Source organism: Eschrichtius robustus, chromosome 6 (assembly GCF_028021215.1).
Source record: "Eschrichtius robustus isolate mEscRob2 chromosome 6, mEscRob2.pri, whole genome shotgun sequence".
Classification (NCBI taxonomy): domain Eukaryota; kingdom Metazoa; phylum Chordata; class Mammalia; order Artiodactyla; family Eschrichtiidae; genus Eschrichtius; species Eschrichtius robustus.
Genome location: NC_090829.1, coordinates 134,943,590 through 134,966,044, shown reverse-complemented (window position 1 = coordinate 134,966,044; position 22,455 = coordinate 134,943,590). Strand labels below are relative to the sequence as shown.

Genomic DNA, 22,455 nt, shown 5'->3' with positions numbered 1-22,455 from the left:
TCTGTCCCCAGAATATGGGCAAATCATCTCCTGGAATAGAGGGGCCTGGGAGTGTCACATTATGTGCTTGGAGGTTACCGCTGTATGATGTTGAGTCCCTTGGTTCCTTGGGAATGTACTAATTCACTGTCACCTAAGAGTGACATTTCTGGGTTCTAAAAACAATGGGACCATTAACATAATTGCTGCTTTTCTCAGAGAACTAGAATCTGTGTTAGAGCTGGGTTAGAGTGTGGGCAGCCTTCCAGAAATGGGTTGCCAACATCTCTGTGGGTTTGGATGGTTCACCCAGAAGCCTGGGTAGAGGTAGAACCATGACTCTGCTTAAAGGACAACAGAAACAAATTTTCTCTCCTAATTAGAGGTCTTTGTGTGCGATGCATTCCTCTTTAACAATGCATATGGACTTCCCAGGTAACGCAGTGGTTAAGAATCCGCCTGCCAATGCAGGGGACACAGGTTCGAGCCCTGATATGGGAAGATCCCACATGCCGCGGTACAATTAAGCCCGTGTGCCACAACTACTGAGCCTGTGCTCTAGAGCCCGTGCTCCGCAACAAGAGAAGCCACCGCAATGAGAAGTCCGCGCACCGCAACGAAGAGTAGCCCCTGCTTGCAGCAACTAGAGAAAGCCCGCATGCACAGCAACGAAGACCCAATGCAGCCAAAAATAAATAAATAAATAAATAAATGTATAAAAACAAACAAAAAACAATGCATAGACACATCTGCATATCAGCAGTGGCCTTTCAAAGATGGGCATGTGGGGTCATCTGCCATGATGCGAACATGTTATTATTGACATTATTTACGACTGCCAGTGCATGGCAATGTTAACATGCAGACAGATACTTGGTCTCTTTTATTGTGTTTTTAAATTCTCAGCAGACAGTGCACCCTGCTATTGCCTGCACTCAGGGCAGACCGCACCCCCCCCCCCCCGCACCCCCAGCCATTGGTATATCACTGCCTTTCAGTCATTCACATCTTTAGCAAGAATTACTTTAATCAGCCTCTTGGAATAATAGCTACCAATCGCTGAGCTCAACTCCATGACAGGTGCTGTGCTAAGCATTTTACATACAGCACTGTATTTCTAGCCTTTACAACAGCCCTAGGTAGATGGTGCTGTATCTTCATTTTATAATTGAGCTATGGAAGCCTCAGAAAGTTTCCCTGCACTGCCCAAGGTCACACAGCAGCTCCACAGCAGACAGGAACATGAACCCTAAATTCAAAGACTCACTGAAACCAAAATTCTCTGAAGGGATGATATTTAGGGAGGAAGTGAAGCATGACACACGATCGGGGAAAAGAAGATTCTAGTGAGAGTTGTTGGTAAAATACTCTCCAAAAAACAAACATACAAGCAAGCCCTGATTTGTAGCCTTAGCCAATTTCCCTGGTGTAAGTACTTCCATCAGGGCAGATTTCACTGCACAGAGGCACAGGTGGGAAGAGATGGGTATAACTGGCTCTCACGGTAACAGCTGGCTCCATGCATACCTGGGTGCAGCCGTGGGGCCTTTGGACCATCAGAGTGTTAGGCGGGGGCTGGAACTGGGGCCGTGGAGAAGAGCCTCAGGAGGTGATAGGGTTACAGAAAAAGAGGCAGGAGGGTGTGGGGACCTCACTTCCACCCCTACTTCATAGCAGCAATAGGTGCTGCCACCTAAATGGCAGTGCTTCAGGTCACCAATGTCCAGGTCACACGAGGGGCTCTGGTTTCATTCATTCATTCATTCATTCATTTATGGCTGCGTTGGGTCTTCGTTGCTGCGCGCAGGCTTTCTCTAGTTGCGATGAGCAGGGGCTACTCTTTGTTGTGGTGCGCGGGCTTCTCATTGCGGTGGGTTCTAGGTTCACGGGCTCAGTAGTTGTGGCTCGCGGGCTCAGTAGTTGTGACACGTGGGCTCAGTAGTTGTGGCACACAGGCTCAGTAGTTGTGGCTTGCGGACTCAGTAGTTGTGGCTCACGGGCTCTAGAGCACAGGCTTCAGTAGTTGTGGCTCACGGGCTCTAGAGCGCAGGCTTCAGTAGTTGTGGCGCATGGGCTTAGTAGCTCCGCGGCATGTGGGATCTTCCCGGACCAGGCCTCGAACCCGTGTCCCCTGCATTGGCAGGCAGATTCTTAACCACTGTACCACCAGCGAAGCCCAGGGGCTCTGGTCTGAATGTTTGTGTCCTCGTACAATTCACATGCTGAAATCCTAATGCCCATGTGATGGTATCAGGAGGTGGGGCTTTTGGGAGGTGGTGAGGTCATGAGTGCACAGGCCCCATGAATGGGATCCATGCTCTGGTACACGAGACCCCAGAGAGAGTCCCCTCCGCCATGTGGTTAGAGCAAAAAGGACAGCTGCCTATGAGGAAGCAGGCCCTCAGCAGGTACCAAATCTGCACCTTGATCCTGGCCTTCCCAGCCTCCAGAATTGAGAGAAATGAATTTCTGTTGATTATAAGCCACTTAATTTATGGCATTTTGTTGTAGCAATTCACACGAACTAAGATGCAAGGGCTCTGCCCCTCAAATCCGTTACACACAGGGCAGCCAGAGGGGCCTCTGCCACCCCAGCCGAGGAGCCTCCCTGCTTCAACGCTGCCCTACAGGAAGACTCCAGCCCCTTCCTGGCCATCAGGGCCCTGCATCATGCTCCAGCTCTCTGCCTAGGGCTCCTTTTGCTCCTTCCGGCCCCGCACCACCCTGTACCAGCCCCGCCACAGGCCTCTGCAATGAGTCAGCTTCCTGTGCCCTGACTCCACCCCAGAAGGTCGTCACCATCTGCCGGGAAAGCCTTCCCTGAGTTCCTGCCGAGGTCAATTCCTCCTGTGAGCTTCTTGCACAGTGCCAAGGGCGCAGGGGTCTTCTTTAGATATTTTTTTGGACAGAGAAGGTCCTTCTGGAGAAAGGAGATCTTTGGCCTAGAATCTAAAGGATGAGAATCAACTGGCTATGTGAAGATCTCAATAAATGCTCGCTTTATGAAGGGACGTTGGAAACCACCCAAGACAGAACCACCATCCAGGAATCCTCTGTGAGATGTGAGTTCTCTTCATAACCAAAACGTGGCCCACACCTGTGCAGAGCAGGTGCTTAATACGTGTTTGAGGAAATGAAATTAGCAAACAGACCTAACTGCCCACTGTAGAAACAAGGCTGTGGCCCAGCACTGGCTTATCCAGGGTCCTGCCAATTTCATAAGGGTCTCTTCACTTCTTCTAAAGGCTGTTCCTGCCCATCTTTTTATTATGAACTATTTCCAACATATAGAAAATGTGAGAGACTATCACAATAAACGGGCAGAAGAGAAAAAGAAGGCAAAGCTAAGGCAGTCAAGGGTGTGGCCAAGGGCATGGCCAGGGCGTGGTCAAGGGTGTGGTCATTTTTTGAGATTCAGCAGAGGGAGGAAGCCACTAAAAACGAGGGGATCTAGAAGTGATTTTCCTGAGTCTACGGGGTGGGGCAGGAGTTGGTGAGAATTCCTGGGTGGGGAGCAGGGGAGTTTAGGCTGTTCTGCAAACTTTGGGCCTGCTTGTGAGAGCTTGTGATTGTGTGAACTTGCGAGTGAGTGTGTGTATGTGGTATGACTACATGTGTGACAGTGCATACGTGTATAACAGTGTGTATGGGCGTGACAGTGTATACGTGTGAGAGTCCAGGTGTGTGCATTGTGTGTGATAGCGTGTGCATTGTGAGCGTGTGATAGCGTGTACATGGGTGCACGTGTGAGTATGAGTGTGTGTTTGGAGGCACAGTAGGGGCGCTGAGGCATAGGGCCGTTCTAAGGTATCTGGGTCCCAGCAAGGAAAGGATTTGAGACAGAAGCCTGGATATTTGCCAAAGCATCCAGGGCTTTCTCTGAAGATGTGTGCCTGAGACCGTTCCATGCGTATGGCTGATGCCTCACCCACCACAGGAACCCAGGCCACCAGTGTCTTGGGAGATGCTGGGCTCCAGAGGCAGAAACCAACACAGAACAAGATGCAAAAAAATGAGAACCATTGCATTGTTGTGGCAATACAGAATTTTACAAATTATTATCCCTGATGTTTGGCTAAATGTTGTTGCTAGAACACTGCTGTCTTTCAACAAGTTTTCCAAGTATTACCAGGAACCTGTAATTACCTATGGCTTCTCTCAGGCAGACCTTCCACGCCTGGAGGTGTGACCTCCTCATGGAACAGCAATTATTTTTAGCCTGCAATGGGTTAACCACAAAACTGGCGTGCGTTAGAAATGGCGAGAGTTAGTGGAGAGAAGTGCAAGAATCAGAATAGAAGAGCTTGCTCCCGCCAAGTCCTCTTCCTCTTGCTTTCTGCTTAGGAAACACGCTGCTTCAGGAGCCCCCACTGAAGGTGAAAGTGGGAAGAAGCCAGTCTGTAAAGATCTGGAATCGTGGGCTCAGGTGGCAGCTGTGCCAGCAGCCCCCTCAGAAGAATAAGTCGCCCTGCAGCCGGGGGAGGCGGAGCCTCATAACAAGCCTTTCTCTGAAAAGGACAGCCAGCTCCTCATGTTGGGGAAAAGCCATCACAGTCTCTTGTCACCTGGCATCTTTAGCATCAGTACAACCAAGTTTTACATATTAGGAAGGATTTTTTAAAATTCAGGGATTTGCAAGAACGCACACAGATCGGTTGCGCGTGCGCACACAACATGCACACAAATACACACAAACTAAAAAACCAGGTGGGATGGGGCCCCGACAGTCCTATGAACAAGAGTTTCAAAGCTGGACGAACGTCAGCTGGCGGAGCATTTTCGTCAGGGAACCCACCCCCTGCGCACGCTGTGCCCCTCGCAAGTTACTTACTAGGTTGGCATTTAAAGGAGACCAGGAGGTATTTACTGCTTCCTGGACAAAGGTCAGGTCCAAAAACACGGCTATTGACCAGGAGGTGGCAGGTCCGCTGGTTCTGGCATTCGTCCAGCACCTTCTAAAATGAGGGGGTAGAAAAGGGATAGGCTTGAGAACCACACACAGTGCCTGCGAGACTCCACACCTGGGCTGCTCTGGGCTCTCGGGAGGAAGGGCACCTGCCTGCCTGGCCTGGGGCTCACGTTTTAAAACCTTCTCGCTGGTACCAGCTTTGTCTAAGATGGAAGCACCCGCATGCGGCTGATCAGGTCGGCTGCCTGTCTCCCCATGTCTCCCCCAAGACGAAACCTGCTCCAAGAGCGCCAGGCCTCCCTCAGAAAACCAGCCTCCCGTTTGGCTCACCTGGCACCATTGCTGACAGTTTTGGCAAGAATGCCGCATCACGGAGGCTCCCAGGGCCGGGGGCAAGATCAGGGTACCGCAGAGTGCGGACCGGAGGGGACTCGGAGGCCCCCTTCCGGGAAGGCTCCCTGGTTTTAAGGCTGACAGAGGGCTCTGGGGAGCGGGAATCGTAACCACAGATCCTCGTCCTTAAAAGCACCTGACGCTGGCCACAGGGGAGCTCAGCATTTGGGGGACGCCTCGGAGACCCCAACCCAAAAGCAGACCAACCAATGAAAATTAAAAAGCTGATTCCCACCCTTGCTAACCTCAAGGACGTGGGACCCACTTTTCCTGGTGGAGCAATTTTCTGGGTGGAATAGGCAGGCTTTCTGTTGAGCATTTGGCTTAAAACTTTTCCTTCTTAAAAAAAAAAAAAAAAAAAAAAAAAAAAGCTTTCCTTCAAATCTCTCCCGACCTCTTCCAGGCAGATCACACCTTGGAGAGTGAGTCTGCTCTGTGGAAGCTCGGGGAACGCCCAGTACTGGGTCGCAGGTGGGCCAGCGTCACACTGCTGCCATTCCAGCTCCCAGACGGATCAGGCCCTGCCGACGACAGACACAGAGGTCCTCCACACCAAGTACAGTAAAAATGTTCCCAAGAATCTACTTATTATCATTGGACTGAATTTAGTGCAGATTCACGAGCCTGTCTGAGTCGCCATGTTCTCATAGTGGCTCATGGAGTATCTCCGCGAAGGATGCTGGCCCTACCAGGTATCCCCCGTCACCTCAGGGGCCCCGCGGATGCGCATAAGATCAGGAAAAATGCCCAGGGAAACCCCAAGGACCCCCAGATGATGGTGCATATTCCATGGCTGAGGGTATCGTGAAATAACTCAGCCCTCGGATGGCTCTTCGTGTTACAGCCATGGAATGGGACCCAAGGGCAGAGCTCTTTCCAAACTGTGTTACAGCTGGAGATTGCAGAGAGGGGACTTCCTATAGCCATTTCGTCGTGGGCTAGATCAGGTGAGGTGCTCCGGTGTGGACATCAACCTGTTCTCTCCTACGTTAAGCAACTGCCCCCTGAGGAAGCACCTTGCCTCAGCTCCCACACACAGGTTAAAAGACAAAGCACAGGATCTCTCAGCGCGCGGGGATGTTTCTGGCAAACAAACCCTCCGCACAACATCAGAATCGTGTTCACAAATTCTGACTTGTCTGCCTGGTTATGGCAACATCCTCTACCCTCGGGGATGCCTGGCAGAGGCAGGTGCCCGTGTTGGAGGGTGAGGTGGCCGTGTTTTGGAAACGCAGGATGCCAGGAGTCCATACTTTCACAAAGCAGGCACTGCCGCCCTGGTGGCACTGGCCACATTCTTTTTATGCCCCTAGGAGGGCAGCGGAAAGCCTGGGTACCAGGGATAGGCGGGCAAGAGTGCTGGGGGGAGGAAAGGGAACATTCTCAAGGTACAGGGAAGGATTGGGGGTAGGGCGGGGCACACAAGGAAAGTAACTGCTTGCCTCCCGAAGACACACGTGGTCTCTCCTGGGCGGGGGGGGGGGGGGGGGGGGGTGGAAACCAGGGGATTCATTCAAACACATTCTTTTGGCTCCTCAGTTGGTGTCTTTACCAATCACATGACCACCCAGGTACTACAATGCTTAGCTTGAAAGCAGTAAATAGTAGACAAAATAGAAAAATCCTTACATGATCATTTTATGTTTGCTTCTCCTCTTCCGGTCTTAGGGAGAGCTGCACAGCATTAGAGCTAATTCCATCTCTCCTCAGTCCTCCTAGGAAATTTACCATTACCCACATTTCCCACAACTGACAAAATCAAGCTGACGTCTAATTTGCCACCTATCTGCTCTAACCACTGTGACTTCAACAGATTCATAGGGGACTTTGGAGGCATTAAAAAAATCCAAGGCCAAGTGACTCCATAATTTTAGCTAACTAGTTATAAATGTTGAGGGGCCTGGGAGAGCAGAATAGAGGTTGTCTGGATAATTGAAAGCCAGAATAGTCTAAAATCGTCATTGTTATATTAGTTTTGACCTCCCCGTAGACCACATACTTCCTCAATGCCGACTGAAAAAAGAATGAGTCAGCCACCCCCCACCCCTAATTCCTGGTACTATCAAGGACGAACCAGCAGAAACTGCCCAAAATAGCTCCAAACGAGAATAACATGATTATCTACCACTGGAGAAGCAAACCATAAAAAAAAAAAAAAAGATAATTAGTGATATTCCCCTTCCTTGAGTGCATTCTCTAAGAATCTGATCATGACTTCTGATGTCTGCCTTGTGGTTTCCACTAAAGAATGCACAGCCTTTCCTCTCTCCCGGGGTACTGATGGGCAACGTAGGTCTGGAGGTTAAAGCCCAACATGATGATACTTTACTTTATTGCAGGGAAGAGTGTGCCTATGAATAAATTCATTCTGCAGGTGTATTAAGGGAGCTCTCCAATAAGCAGGAATTCTATTTAGACTCGTTTGGTAAAGAATCCTTCTGAGAAGCAAAGAATAGCTCGCCTGCAAAATTCGTGATTTGTCTACATTGAGATTTTCAAGGAGCGGGTTTGCTTTGGGTACACTACAGAATCACAAGTATATATACAGAGAGAGGGACAGAGAGGGAGAGAGAGAGAAACCCATTTTGTCATCTTAAACCATCTATGAAAGGCAATACCTGCAGGGTGGTGGGCGCCACACAGGTTAAGCTGTCTTCTCTCTGAGAGGCAGGCTGCTGCGCGCTACACGTTTGGTAATCTTGCCCATAAAATGCCGACTGGACACTTATCGTCGAATGCCGAGGGCACTGCAGGTCCAAATGGTCCCCATCACAGGCGTAGGCGGTGTGGTTTTGCAGGAGTTTGGTTAGGTAACCTGGAAAATATTCAGCTGGGTTACAAGAGGCCCAGGAGCTCAGCACTCCTTCATAGATTTTGGAGCAGGAGGACCTCGGCTCCCCGGAGGGAGGAGCTGGTCAGTGAGGAAGGTGTGGGCGGGGCCTCCTCAGCAGCTCCCTGGACAGGACACCAGACAGGCCCGGAGCTGGGGCGGAGGGAGCGGATGCTCGTTTTTCCGTCTGGGCTGGAAACCTTGGTCTGGAATGGCCCGTTGCAAGCCTCCAAGGGCTCCTTCCCTCCAGGAAGCACTAAAGGATGGGCCAGGAGCCAAGGAGTCCTGAAGCATCTCTATAAAGCAGGAAAAAAATGCAAGTAGGTGTCCCTTGGGCATGTAGACGCCTGTCCTGGGGGAGACTTGGGTTCTCTGATCTCCCACTAGCTGGGCCAGGCCTTCCTGGGGCGAGGGGATCCCGTTTTATTTTAGGAAACCACTCCTGGGCCTGCCTCAGTCCTGCAGAAGAAAGCAAGGCAAGCTCCCTGCATGGGATAAGGGCCTTCTCTGAAGGGAAGGGAAGGGGAGGATGGTGGGGCTCTGTTATGGGCTGAATAGTGTCCCATCCCCCCAAATTCATGTTCACCTGGAACCTCAGAATGTGACCTTATTTGGGCAGAGGGTCGTTGCAGACATAATTAGTTAAGATGAGGTCAGACTGGAGTAAGAAAGGCCCTTAATCCTGTATGACCCGTGTCCTGATGAGAAGAGAAGAGACACGGAGGGAGACAGCCATGGAAAGACTAGAGTGATACTTCTACAAGCCAAGAACACCAAGGATTGTCGGGAGCCATCAGGAGCTGGAAGAGGCAAGGAAAGACTCTTCCTTAGAAACTCCAGAGACAGCACGGCCCTCCGGACACCTTGATCTCAGACTTCTGGCCTCTGGAACTCTGAGAGAATGTATTTCTGTTGTTTTCAGTCACTCAGGTTAGTGGTCATTTGTTACAGCAGCCCCGGCAGACTCATACAGGCTCCCGATCCCTGCGTCTCCAGCTGGCTGGCTGCGCTGAGCAGGGCCTCGGGCTCAGAGGAGCTGAGCAGACCTCCTGACAGGCGCTGGCGGCCTGGACTTTTTCTCAGAAAGGAGGAGGGAAGGTTCATCTGAAACACAGATTCCTTTCCTCCTTCTCACACCTCACGAGGTCAATCGCAAGGCGGCTGGGAGGGAAGCCAGGGACTTTCTGGTGAGGTGTGTGGGAGACAGTTTGGCAGCCTTCGGCCTCCGAGAGGGAGGAGGGGGAGTGGAGGAGGGCAGCCTTAGAGCTCCCCAGTTCCCACACGGCCAGGCCATGTTCTAGCTAGTCCTGCTTAGGTTTCAAAATCCTCTCTGGGCCGCAATGCTCTGCAAAAGGCACCCAGTCCAGCTCCCTGGGCTTCCCTGACAGTCACAGAGAAGGGACTGAGGTGCTCTGCCGTAGGGTGGGCACACCAGTCAATCCACACCTGCCCACCTGAAGATGGACACCGGGCGCCCTGGACAGCACACTGCATCCAGACTGTAGGTCTTTCACTGCAACTCCTTTTTTTTCTTCCCGCCCATGACAATCATCATAAGAAAGGCCAAGACATCAGCTACCCTGATTTAACTTTGCTTAGAGAAGCAAAGCCTAGCTTGAGCAGCAAAACTGCCATCAGGCAGCAGGCATATGAATCAAGGTCCTGCTTGGTGGAATGCTGTCACTCATAAGGTGAACCCCTCAGGCCACCAAGAGGGGCCAGGAAGAGGCCCTTTGGTGGTCCTAGGGCCCCAGGTCAGTGTCATCCTGTAGGATACACAGGTGAGTCCTGTTTAAGCCATGATTTGATTTGTACAAGATCATTTGTGGGGGTGTGTTATGAGCCACACCAGGGAACTCACAGTGGCCCTTAGGCTGCTCCCAGGCCAGCACCCACCCTGAGGCTTCCCAGACTGGTACCCCCACGCTTTAACTTCGTCATTAAAACTTTCTTGTCCATCACCCATCATTCATGGAGATGATCAGCTGACTGAAATGTTAAATTAATTCTGGGAGCATGACTTCAACTTCATGCTTATGGTTTGTTCAAAAGGCCATGTGTTACTCTGGCTAAATGAAGGTGATGATAAGGCCTTGGGGCAGGTGGAGCCACAAGACGGAAGGGGCCTGGGTCCTGGATTCATGGAGGGAATTGCTGCCTGCTCCACAGATGGTCACATGAGTGAGAAAGAAACTTCTGCTGTGTTCAGGCCATCATCTTTCTTCACCCTATTTGTCATGTACTCTGTACCAAGTAAACAAACTTGATCTCCGTGGGACCATTTACATCAAAACACAACACCATGCAGCACAGTGGCCCGAGCCCCCCTGCATACAGTATTCATATTCTGAGTGATGTTCTGGAGGCAGAAGCTCAACGCACAGAATTGACTAACTCGAGGTCTTTCAGGCCCTTCTGCACTTTGAGGCGGAAGGGTAGCCTCCTTCCCGGTACATCAGTCCTAACACTAATACAAGTTCAAAGAAGATACTTCAGCACTAAAACTTGCTCTAGACTCGGTCCAATTCCTTCTTCGAAAACCTATGCCTAGGCCCAACAATGGAATATTTTTCAGCACTAAATGAAATGAGCTATGAAGCCACAAAAGACACATAGGAAACAAACGCATATGACTAAGTGAAACAAGCCAACTTGAAAAGGCTCCATACTGCGTGATTCCAACTATACGGCGTTCAGGAAAAGGCGAAACTACGGAGACAGTGAAAACATTAGTGGTTGCCAGACGTCTGGGGGGAGAGAGGTATGAACAGGTGGAGCACAGGGGAAGTTTAGGGCAATGAAACCATTCTGTCTGATACTATACTGGGGGATACATATCATTATATATTTGTCAAAACCCAAAGAATGTATAACAACAAGAGTGAACCCTAGTGTAAACTATGGACTCTGGGTGATAATCAGGTGTCAAAGTAGGTTCACTGATTGTAACAGATGCACTGCTGGTGTGGGATGCTGATTGTGGGGAAGGCTGTGTGTGTGGGGGGGGGGGGGACAGGGATATATGGGAAATCTCTGAACTTTCTGCTCAATTTTGCTGTGAACCTAAAACTTCTCAGAAAGAAATTTAACCACCCATTTAAAAGGGCAAAAATTTAAAAACCACCCATGCCTCCCCAGGATAGCACGACCTTTGGGAAGAGAGGGGTTAGGTGACAGGGAGGGGACGTGACAGGGAGTGCATGTGAGCTGGCAAAGCTTTGTTTCTTGACCTGAAGGGTGGATACATGTTTTACTTTGTGAAAGTTCACCCAGCTACGCACTTAGGATCTGTGTACTTTTTTGTTGGTAGATAAATGTTTGTTTAAAAAACCTTTACCTGCAGTTTTGTGACCAATACTTTACACTAATAAAGAAAGTCTAGATACTGCGGAGCCTGTGGCTGATTTATAGGGCATGGAGAGCCATGGAACCCCGTCTTCTGCAGCTGACCCCATCCACACTAGATCCTCCTCCACAGTGACAGCAGGAAACCCTCATGAGGACAAGCCATTGGCCCGCCCACCTTATGGCCCCCATAGGTGCCTTCCATGCCCCATTCTGATTGGCCGACTATGTCAGAAGCTGCTAAGAGGTCCAAAGAAGGACAATTAGAACTACCCACTGCTTTCAGCAACATGGAGGGCATCAAGGACCATTTGGAGAGGCATTAGGGATGGTGAGTGGGGAACAGAAGCCTGCTTAGAAAAGGTTGAAAGTGAGTGGAAGTTAAGGAAATCTAAGATGGTTCACCTGGTAGACAGAATAATGGCCCCCCCCCCAAATGGCCACAGGGACCAGTCCCCAGAACCTATAAATATGTTGCTTTACATTATAAAAGGGACTTTGCAGTTATAATTAAGTTAAAGATCTTGAGATGGCAAGATGATCCTGGCTAATCTGGGAGGGACCAGTATAATTCCAAGGGTCCTTATACGAGGGAGGCAAGAAGGTCAAAGTCAGAAGAAGGAGGCGTGGCAACAGAACCAGAGGTTGGAATGGGGCAGCCATGAGCCAAAAAATGTAGGCGGTTTCTAGAAACTAGAAAAGACAAGGAAACAGATTGTGCCCTGAAGCCTCCAGAAGGAATGCAGGCCTGCCAACACCTTGATTTTAGACTTCTGACCTCCAGAACTGTAAGAGAATAAGCCTGTGCTGGGTAATCATTTATTAAAGCAGCCATAGGGAACTAAGAGTTTATACAGATGACCTTTACAACAACTTGGTGAAGATAAGGAGAGAAATAGGGCTATAGTCATAAGAACTGATGTCCAGGGAGAGATTTTTAAATAATTATGATTGTTTTAAAGTTGGGAGAGGTCTATGCATGTTTGTATGTATGTGTAAAATATACACATATACGTACATATGAGTCCGAGATCATATGTAAATTATACTCCTTACTGTAGATTAAGGTTCAAAAAATTTGAAAGCGGGTGCTAGCAAGAGAGAGCTTGAAATGATGGACTGTGGGCTCCAAGCTAAATACAGGGAAGGAGACGATCACGGGAGAGGCCCAAGGGAACAGAGAGGTCCTGCTGAGATCCAGCAAGGTCAGAGTGGAGGCAAGCACACCAGCAAGCTGGAGAGGGAGGAGCTCGTGCCCAAAATTTGTTTGAACAGATTTCAAGACGGAGCAGTTGCAGGTGATGAAGTGGCCACAGAAGTGGCCATGGAAGAGTGTGTAAGAGGTCAGCGGAGAAGATTCTTGGAAATGAGGATGCCAGGAGCTGCGAAGATGCCCTCTGGATCAGGCATCTCCCAGGATGAAGGTAGGAACTAGGGTGGAGCAAGAGCCTTCAGCCAAGGTTGACCTTGAACAAAGGGCAGATGACAGATGACCCGCTCCCAGTCCAAAGCCCCTTCCGGCGTGCTACCCGGCTTCCCCAATGAACACGTGCGCTCTTTCCAATGTGTTGTGTAGAGTCAACATGTTACTTAGTGTCTTAGTCCATTCAGGCTGCTCTAACAAAACACCACAGACGGAGTGGCTTATAAGCGATGGAAATTTGTTTCTCATAGTCCTGGGGGCTGGAAGTCCAAGATCAAGGCACCAGCATGGTCACGGTCTGGTGAGAGCCATCTTCCTGCTTCATAGCTGGCCTCTTCTCACTGTGTCTTCATATGGTGGAAGGGGCAGGGGAACTCTGTCGGGTCTCTTTTGTAAGAGATTAATGGGATTAGTGAATCCCATTCATGAAGGCTCAACCCTCATGACTTAAGCACCTGCCAAAGGCCCTACCTCTTCCCTTTGGGAGTTAGGATTTCAATACATAAATTTAGTTGTACAAATACATTCAGACCACAGCACTTAGCTTCCCCACGCCTTGGTTTCTTGGCTGGTTCAAATGGGATTTTTTTTTTTTTTTTTAATCAACATATGGCCAATTTTATTTCATTTATGCCCTCACCAACTTTCAAATGGGATCCTTTTTAAAGATGTAGCTTTTTGTTAACAGTTCTCTCTGGATCAAATGCCCCATTGCGTTGGATCAGTCAAAAATGCTTTATGTGTTAATACTCTCTGCCAGCATTTTCACAGTCTAACTGTATATTTGGGGGCAAATATTTGCTACCCTGAAAGAAGGCAGAAGTACACACTCTGTTAAGAAATCACCTCTCAGAATCTGGCATGGCCTGTAAATGCTCCGTAGCTCCTTGTTTAAACTGGGGGAGAGGGGGGAGTGGGAGGGTGTAGATGCTTCATCAGCTGCACACAGCCCAGAGGCCTTGGAACAACTTCTGTTTAACTCCAGGATACTCTCTTCCCTGGTGAACCCTCCACTGTGTATCAGCAGAAACTCCGGCAGCCACCGTCATGGCTCAAACCTTCCTCAAAGGCACATCCCGAGAGGCTTGGGTTGGGCAAATCTTAGAGTAATTTAGATAAAGGCTTTTATGTTTCCCTGTTTCTAAAGGTAGGTGAAAAGTTCATGGGAAATGAACCCCTAAGAGGGGCAGAAGCTCTTCTCTGTCTTCAGAAAGATATTCTTGGGATCATAACCCCCATCGCATTTACAAGGAAAACACATTTATACACAAATAATCCAGGGACCACTGAAGGACCAGAATGTAAATGACTGATTTTCAAAGAATGGGGATGGGAGGAGGCAAAGCATTCTATGGGAGGAACAGGTATTACGCAGGGGAAAAAGAAGGGTCTATCCGAAATAAGCCTGGAATGTATGGGTTCAACCAAGGCAAACGGTTCTTGCCCTGCAGGACTCCACAGAACCACAGAGAAGCCACTGTGCACTGGGGCGTGAGGAGGGACATAGGTGGTAGAATCTCTCGCACATATTTGACCAGACCGCCCCGGTTTTTTTTGCATGAACTATCTGAGGGTTACTGTTAAGCACATCATTCTGAAGGGAATGTTCACTGAGTCTGTAAAACACGGTCAGTGCTAAGAGCTGCATCTAACTTGGATGATTTCAGAAGGCATTTCAGAATCCCATACTGCTGAGGAATCCTCATCCTGAAACAGGCGGACGGACAGGGAGGAAGTGGGGGGAGCAGAGGATTAAAAGCTCTGAGACCAGGGTTCAACCTGGGATTAAAGTGTGTGACTGTGACCATCACCTCTCAGAACTGATGTCCTCATGTTTTACTGTGAGGATCAAATGACATAATGGGCAGAGCATCTTCTATCAACCATAAACCATTGCACAACACTAAGGTCTTGCTATTACATGGTAAATCTTGAAGGACATGAACTTACTCATTGATGCAATGCAAATCACACCCCCAGTCGCCCCTCTCTGCTCTGAGCACCAATGGTTAGACAGTCAACTCAGAGACAAGCACACAGCCCAGTAGATGTCGTCACAGTCCAGAAATGTCACTGCTGAGCTTGAAGGGAAAAGAAAATTTTCCTCCCTTCCTTTCTCCCTCCCTCCCTCTCCCTCCTTCCCTTCCTTCCTTCTTTCCTCCATTCCCTTCTCTCTCTCTGTCTCTCTCTCTCTCTCCGGTTTTTAAATCAATAAAGTTTAAAAACTACTAATATTTAGAAGATGCCAAACGGGCTGCAAATTCTTCCTCTTTCTTTTCTGAAGCCAGAAGCCGTCCACAAAAGTCCAAGTTTCCCAAGGGCTGAGGTTGCGGGAGTCACCCCAAGTGCAGGATGTAAGTACATCAGTCCCCGGTCCCACACCCGTGTGCTCAAGTCCCCTATCACCGGGGGCCAATTTCACAACCTTACTTCTGGGAAGAGAATGGAATTCAATTGTACTGTTCTTGCTACCCCACACCCCCATTTTCTTAAAATAAAGCAGCACCCTCCAGTCGGTTAATCCTTTAGATAAGAGACCACACCCTTTTATTCACAAATACTCAAAGGTGTTTCTACATGTTTGAAGTTCTTTTCCAGAAAAGGGTATTTTTTCTTTTGTGTTTGTGAGTGTGTTTGGAAAGCTGGCTAAAGCGCGAGGAGGGGCAGCCCACGCGGCTTTAGAGCAATGAGTCAGTGAGTCTAAGGATGCAGGAAAGGCCCTACAATGGATAACGGGCTCATGACTGGGGACCACACACCCAAGAGCATTAAGATCAAAAAGTCTATTTAGACTTTAAGTCTCTTCTCTAGTCCCAGGTTTGGCATGAAGAAGTTGACTCTGTAGGTTAATTATGAGAAGAACTAGAGCCATCGGAGTGTTTCTTAGATGTCTGGGGGGGAATCACAATGACAGGGATGACCAAGGTAGCTGTACTGCTCTTACATGATGCATTCAGATCCCGGTCCCAAAACAAACCAGCCGAGGACAGAGGTAATGTGAGAGTCCAGATGGGGCCGAGACAATACATTTCTTCCTGAGTCCATGGAGGAGCAGGTTTTCCAGGCCTCCTGACAACATACTGGACCAGTGGAAAGTTCTGGCCAATGGAAAAAGGGCAGAAGTGATGCTTGCCTCTTGCAGGTCTGGCCCTTGAGACGCTGTGTGACTCTCTACTCCCTCTGTCTCCCCATCTGCTGTCACATGTGGAAGAGAGAAGGGACAAGGACAGATTCTGAGGACCCAGAAGATGGGGGAGGCACAAGACAGAAGGAACCTGGGTCCCTGAATGACCTCATGGAGCACAGCCTCGTTATCCCAGCGAGATTTGGGAGTTGTTGGTTTCAGCAGCTAGCCTACCCTGACTAATACTCCAGCATTCTGTCAACGGGTACTTGTGTTAAGTAGGAAGCTGGTAGGTCTTTGAGGAGTGTGGGAAGGGGATGGGACTGTGGGCAGACTGGTGTGGTGCTCCAGAGAGCGCTGGCCCAGGATAAAAGTGCCAACGCACAGGTGTGGACGCCACAGGTTATGATGCAGGGAATTCAGGCTTTGAAACCCCTCAGATCAGATGCTTTTCAGGCACGTTAAATATAACCCCCTTAGATCTCAGTTTTCTCATCTGTAATATCAGAGACTTATACCTACTTTACAGAGTTGTTGTGCAGCCCATAAAAAATAGCATAAGTAGAGCAGCTTACACAGTGGCTGGGCACGTCAGTTTCATTCCTTAAGAACTGCATGAGTGTACTAGGAGGAAAAGACATTGGGAGTCCAAGCTCTATGGAAAAGGGAGCCCCAAAACAAGCAAGGACAAGCAGCCCCAAATCCACTGCTTCCTAGCTGAGCCTTGGTTTGGATTTAGGATTAAGATATCTGGTAAAACAGTAGATGATATTTGCTTTCACATTCTATAAAAATGCCCCAAGGACAGGCTCATATTCATGATGGGGATTATACCACTAATCATTTGTCCCCAGGTTTGAGGGTGCCATGGAAGCATTTTTTACAGAAATGAGCACAACACTCCCCAAAAAGAACCAGTTGAGTGCAAATTTGGAAAAGTTTGCTGGCTTCTGATATGTTACTTTTGAACCTACAAATTCCAAACATCCAGTTTCTGACCCCTTTTTCTCAACAAACTCAAGCTATTCTCTTTGACAATAAAGCTGCTGGATTTTCTTAAAGCCAAATAAAAATACTATTTCTAAAGGCACAAAACCTGCAAAATTTTCCATGCCTGCCATTGTTTCAAGAGCATTTAAAGGAACCCCAAAGTGTATGTGATTAAAATACTTTCAAATTTCTGATCAACAATAATGGAAAAAATAACCCTGGAAGTTGGCTGCTAACATTTGACAAGAAAAGTGACAGCCGCCCGGCTCTTCTCTGTGACTTTTCTGCCTAAGGAATGAACATTTTTTCATCTTTCATGAGTGCCACACGGCATCCAGGTCCCATTTTTCCACTTCCCCTGGGCTTTGAATTCTTGTATTTAACTCTGGTTTCTGACAATCACTTAGTCAATGATCTCTTATCTTGTTAGTTTTTCTCCCAACATCTCCTTCTTTTCCCTTTCTGCACACTGACCCTCTGATTCACCAAACCCCATACTTTTCCCTATATATTCATATATATTAAGCGGATTTTTCTGTGTGGATGACCAGGTGTGTATTTATACATATGGATCAGATCCTTGTGCCTGTCTAAGCATTTGTTTACACGTGTCAATCCATTATTTGGCTTTCGACTCATTCAAACAAAAAAATCTGAAGTCTTTATGAGATCGAGCCCCCTTCCACTACCTACCTGACCTCATCCTTATAACTCTCCTCCTCAGCTCCAGCCACAGTGATCTTGTTTCTCAAAAATGCCACACAGGGACTTCCCTGGTGGTGCAGTGGTTAAGAATCCGCCTGCCAATGAAGGGGACACGGGTTCGAGCCCTGGTCCAGGAAGATCCCACATGCCCCGGAGCAACTAAGCCCATGCGTCACAACTACTGAGCCTGCGCTCTAGAGCCCGCGAGCCACAACTACTGAGCCCAAGTGCCACAACTACTGAAGCCCGCATGCCTAGACCCATGCTCCGCAACAAGAGAAGCCACCGCAATGAGAAGCCTGCACACCGCAACGAAGAGTAGCCCCCACTTGGTGCAACTAGCGAAAGCCCGAGCACAGCAACGAAGACCCAATGCAGCCAAAAATAAATTAATTAATTCATTAAAAAAAAAAAGCCACACATACTCCCACCTCAGGACCTTTGCTTTGGCTGTTCTGTTCACCAGAAAGCTTCTTCCTTCGAGTGTCTACTTTCTCCCTCCCTCCCTGCATCCTGACCTTTGTTCAAATGTAACCTTATCAGACAGGCTTTCCCTAGCTGCTCTGAGAAACATGCACTTCCTGCCCCACTACCCCTGATTCTGCTGTATTTCTCTACATGGAGACACTGTCAGTCTGGTAGGAGCTCCTTTGTGCCTTTTCAACCCAAGATTTCACATCCTATAAAAATGAACACCTTATTCGGTAACGAGGTACCCACCCCAGAAAGTTATTCAGCCAACACCACCTGGATTAGAGCTGTTTAAAAGTAACTGGATCAATCCCCATTTGCCTGAAGCCTTTACACGGAATACTTTTTCTTTTCTTTGGGATGCAGAGTTACCCCCAAACTACAGAGCCACTTGGCGATTAAGGCAGGATGGAGGTGCATTTGATAACTTAATGCAACTTTTAATCCGCACTTAAAACTCAGATGTGAAATCTACACTTGATCTTTCCTGCTTGGAATTGGCCAAATTAGTGGCTCTATCCCCACGTACAACAAAAGGCTCTCAGAAACACTCAGGGAAGCCGACCAACCAGAGGGCCCAACACAGCCCAACACATGGATGCGGGGGCAGAGAGGTGCTGCCTCTCCAAGAAGCCCCTGAAACAGCCTTTCAACTCCAGACTGTTAATTTCCCGACAGCCCATGCTCAGGATGTGTAGGATGATCAAGGTAGCTTGATGTGCTCAAGGTAGAGAGACTTCGGGGCGTGCATTTTGAGCTTTATTCAGTTAACTGGAAAATTATATAGTGATTTCACTGCTCATAATAATAAAACTTTTTCCTTAAAGATGACTGGTGAGCAGTACTGTAAACCTCAGAAAGCTATTTGGAAGGTTAAAATGATTGGATTTAGGGGCAGGACAGATTTGCTGTACTTTTGACTAACCCGCTTTGCTCCCTAGGCAGTTAACAAAACCAGAGTAGGGAAGTTTCTAAAACTTGCAACAGATGTAAACTTCGTATCCAAGAGGCTGTGCTGAACAGGCCAGGTGACCGACTGTATCTGTTACAGCCTCCTCGTGGGTTTAACAGGATTTTGGGCAGGTCATTTCGCTTCCCCCTTCTTTGGTTTCACCTTAGAATTAGGGGAAGTAGCAGCATTTCTTCTTTTGTATTTTGCAGAAACAGGGGAGGCTGGCAAATGTAAAGAAATACGGGCGCCCGCATGGTAATCAGGCCGGCCTGGCCTTAATCATTATATTCATCCTTAATTGAGTCCCTGGCACGCTGGCCCCTGGTGTAAACCTCCTCCAGTGGACTCAGCTTCACTCAGTGGCCCCAGGGACCCACGCTTTCTTCATTCTCCTATGAGCTCTCTATTTATTTTTCTATATCCTTCCCTGGCTGACACCTGTTACTTCTGACGGCCCTCAGCTTACACTTGCTATTCTGGGTCTGTTGCCTTCTTTTATACACAACTGTTTGGGTGACAGTTGAGCGATTACATCCCGTTATGTCTACTTTATTCACCACCATGCTGGAGTCTTATTCTACTGATTGGCTTCTGGCCATCTTCTGGATGGCTAAGTAGAGGAAAATCCAACCCTGGTTCATTGGTATATACAGCTGACCCTCATGATAATTCGCAATGTTTTTTGCAAACTTGCCTACTAATATTTATTTGAAACCCCCCCAAATCAATCCTCCCAGGGCTTTCCTAGCCATTCTTGGGAGAATTTGAGTCACCCAGTGTGCGTGGTCCTAGCCGAAGTGGAACCAGGTGACGCTCTGCCTTCTGGCTTCAGCTCCCATACCATAAACATGTGTCCTTTTCATAGTCTACCTAGTGCCAGGTTTTTCACATTTTTGTGCTTTGTGCTGGTGATTTTGCTGTGTCAAATAGCCCCAAGCACGGTGGTACAGCACTGTCTCATGTTCTCAAGTGCAAGAAGCTGGGATGGGTCTTATGGAGAAAATACATGTGTTAGAGGGGCTGTGCCCAGGCACGAATCACAGTGCTGTTGGCCGTGAGTTCAACGTTAATGAATCAACAATGGGTATTAAATAAGGTGTCTTTCATGGAAGCAACCTAAATGCCCATCAATAGAGGAATGGATAAAGAAGATGTGGTACATATATACAGTGGAATATTACTCAGCCATGAAAAAGAACAAAATAATGCCATTTGCAGTAACATGGATGGACCTAGAAACTGTCATACAGAATGAAGTCAGACAGAGAAAGACAAATATCATATGATATCGCTTATATGTATAGTCTAAAAAAGGGTACAAATGAACTTATCTACAAAACAGAAATAGAGTCACAGATGTAGAAAACAAACTTATGGTTACCACGGGGTAAGGGAGGGGAGGGATAAATTGGGAGATTGGGATCGACATATACACACTAAAATATATATAAAATAGATAACTAATAAGGACCTACTGTACAGCACAGGGAACTCTTCTCAATACTCTGTAATGGCCTACATGGGAAAAGAAGCTAAAAAGAGTGGATATATGTATATGTATAACTGATTCACTTTGCTGTACACCTGAAACTAATGCAACATTGTAAGTCAACTATACTCCAATAAAAATTTTTATAAAATAAGGTGTCATTAAGCAGAAACATGTATAAAATTAGGTTGTGCATTCTCAGAGACACAATGTCTCAATATTTGCTAATTCAATGCTATACAGCAGGACTCTATAGAACATACCACCTCGAATAATGAGAACCCAGTGTATTTCTATATTAAGGATAGAGTGGGATTTACACTGCGACAAAAGCGCTAACCTTTATAGGTAATTCAAACATGCAGAACTGGGATTGCCTTCAGAACAAGTCTCCATGTGGCAGAACTTGGTCTTTGCTTCAAAAAATATATATAATTATTCATTCTTCCTTTTTATAAGATGGTCAACCTTTAATAAAAGCCTTGTCATCTCCTAGCTCATGATGGTCCTCATGACAGCCCTCTGAGATGTCAGGGAAGTATTCCACTTTCGGCGGCACAAAAGATCTCACGCCCCACTGGTGATGGGGACCCGGGTGAGTCCCTGCTCTGACTCTGGGCCTGAGTCTCTACTCCAGGTTCAAGGGCCCCTCATTACCCCTGCCTGAGTCCAGGACGCCGAATAAAGGAGGAACTGCTCACCACTTCTCTCTCTACACTTTGTCATAGTATTATGCTCAGAGTGATTTTAAATGCTGTGGTAGAGGAGCACAAGGGGTGTCTGGTGGGCAGGGGGCAATAACAAGAGACATCTGACCCACCCGAGAAGGAGGCGAGGAGGGTTTCCAGGTGGGAGGTGATGCCTGAAGAAAAAGCAGGAGGTAACCAGGTGAAAATGAGCCTCAGGCAGCAGGGGCAGATGTGCAAAGGCTCAAAGGGAGCTAGACATTCGGCGTGGCCAGTGTACAGGGTATGAAGTCAGGAGGGAAGGCTGACGAAGTCAGCAAGGTCTTCCTACGGAGTTTGCATTTAACCTGAAGTCAGATGGGAGCCACTGCAGGCTCGAAGGCAGGCAAGTGATGCTGGTCAGATTGGCAATTCCTGAATCCAGTGGCCTGTGTTAGATGGACTGCAGAGACCTATGAAGAAATTAGGGTGGCTGCAGTCCTCTGGGGGACAAGGATGAAGGCTTGAGCTAAGACAGTGGCAGGGGGACGGGGAGGGAGGGATGGAGATCAAGAGTCGACATGATGGGTCTACGACCCGCGCTGGTGCACAGAGCCAGCCCCAGGCTCAGAAGAGCCCAGCTCTTGGTTTATTGCTCTGCTGTGACCACCTTGAAACTCTTTAATAATTTAATCTTTGAACTTGTGTTTTGTAAACGAAGCCCCATAGGCCAATGGGGCATGTACTTGGGCAGAGGAGACCCCCGTAACCTAGGTTCCCACTGTTGTTTCCCACCACGTTGCCATGTAGTGTTTGACATGCCCCGAGCATAGAATTCTGGCAGAAGTGCGATCCGACCAGCAAATCTCAAAGTGAGCATCAGGAAAGCGCGTTACATCTCCAACTGGGTAAGCAGAGAGGCGGACAGCTCTGAGAGGCCACGCCCTCTGTGAGAACAGGAATCTGCTTTGAATGAGGAAGGATGGCAAGGGCATCGTAAGAAATAGGGACAACCAAGAAACCCACCGTATCTTTTTTCACTTGTGTTTACATGAGCCAGATACTTACGCTGAAAACGATGACATAGAAGGAAAGGGAAAGACAGAGGAACCCACAGCTTCTTTTCCTTTCAATCATTCCTTACACATCAGTAAGAGACAAGGTAGACAGCAGTAGCAGG

The 22,455-nt window shown here is 48.2% G+C and overlaps 1 protein-coding gene across 5 annotated transcripts in view; it reads right to left on the bottom strand.

Annotated features, from left to right (window-relative positions):
- The window catches only part of EVA1C (eva-1 homolog C), an 83,690-nt gene that overhangs the window by 40,883 nt on the left and 20,352 nt on the right, over positions 1 to 22,455 (bottom strand). For all 5 annotated transcript variants that reach the window (XR_011074338.1, XM_068546972.1, XM_068546974.1 and 2 more), the window contains exons 2-3: positions 7,900 to 8,096; positions 4,811 to 4,934 (exon numbers count right to left, since the gene is read on the bottom strand). Coding sequence is in view for 4 of the 5 variants with exons in the window: in XM_068546972.1 (XP_068403073.1) it covers positions 4,811 to 4,934; positions 7,900 to 8,096 (321 nt within the window). In the remaining variant the exon portion in view is untranslated. The remainder of the gene's footprint in view (positions 1 to 4,810; positions 4,935 to 7,899; positions 8,097 to 22,455) is intronic.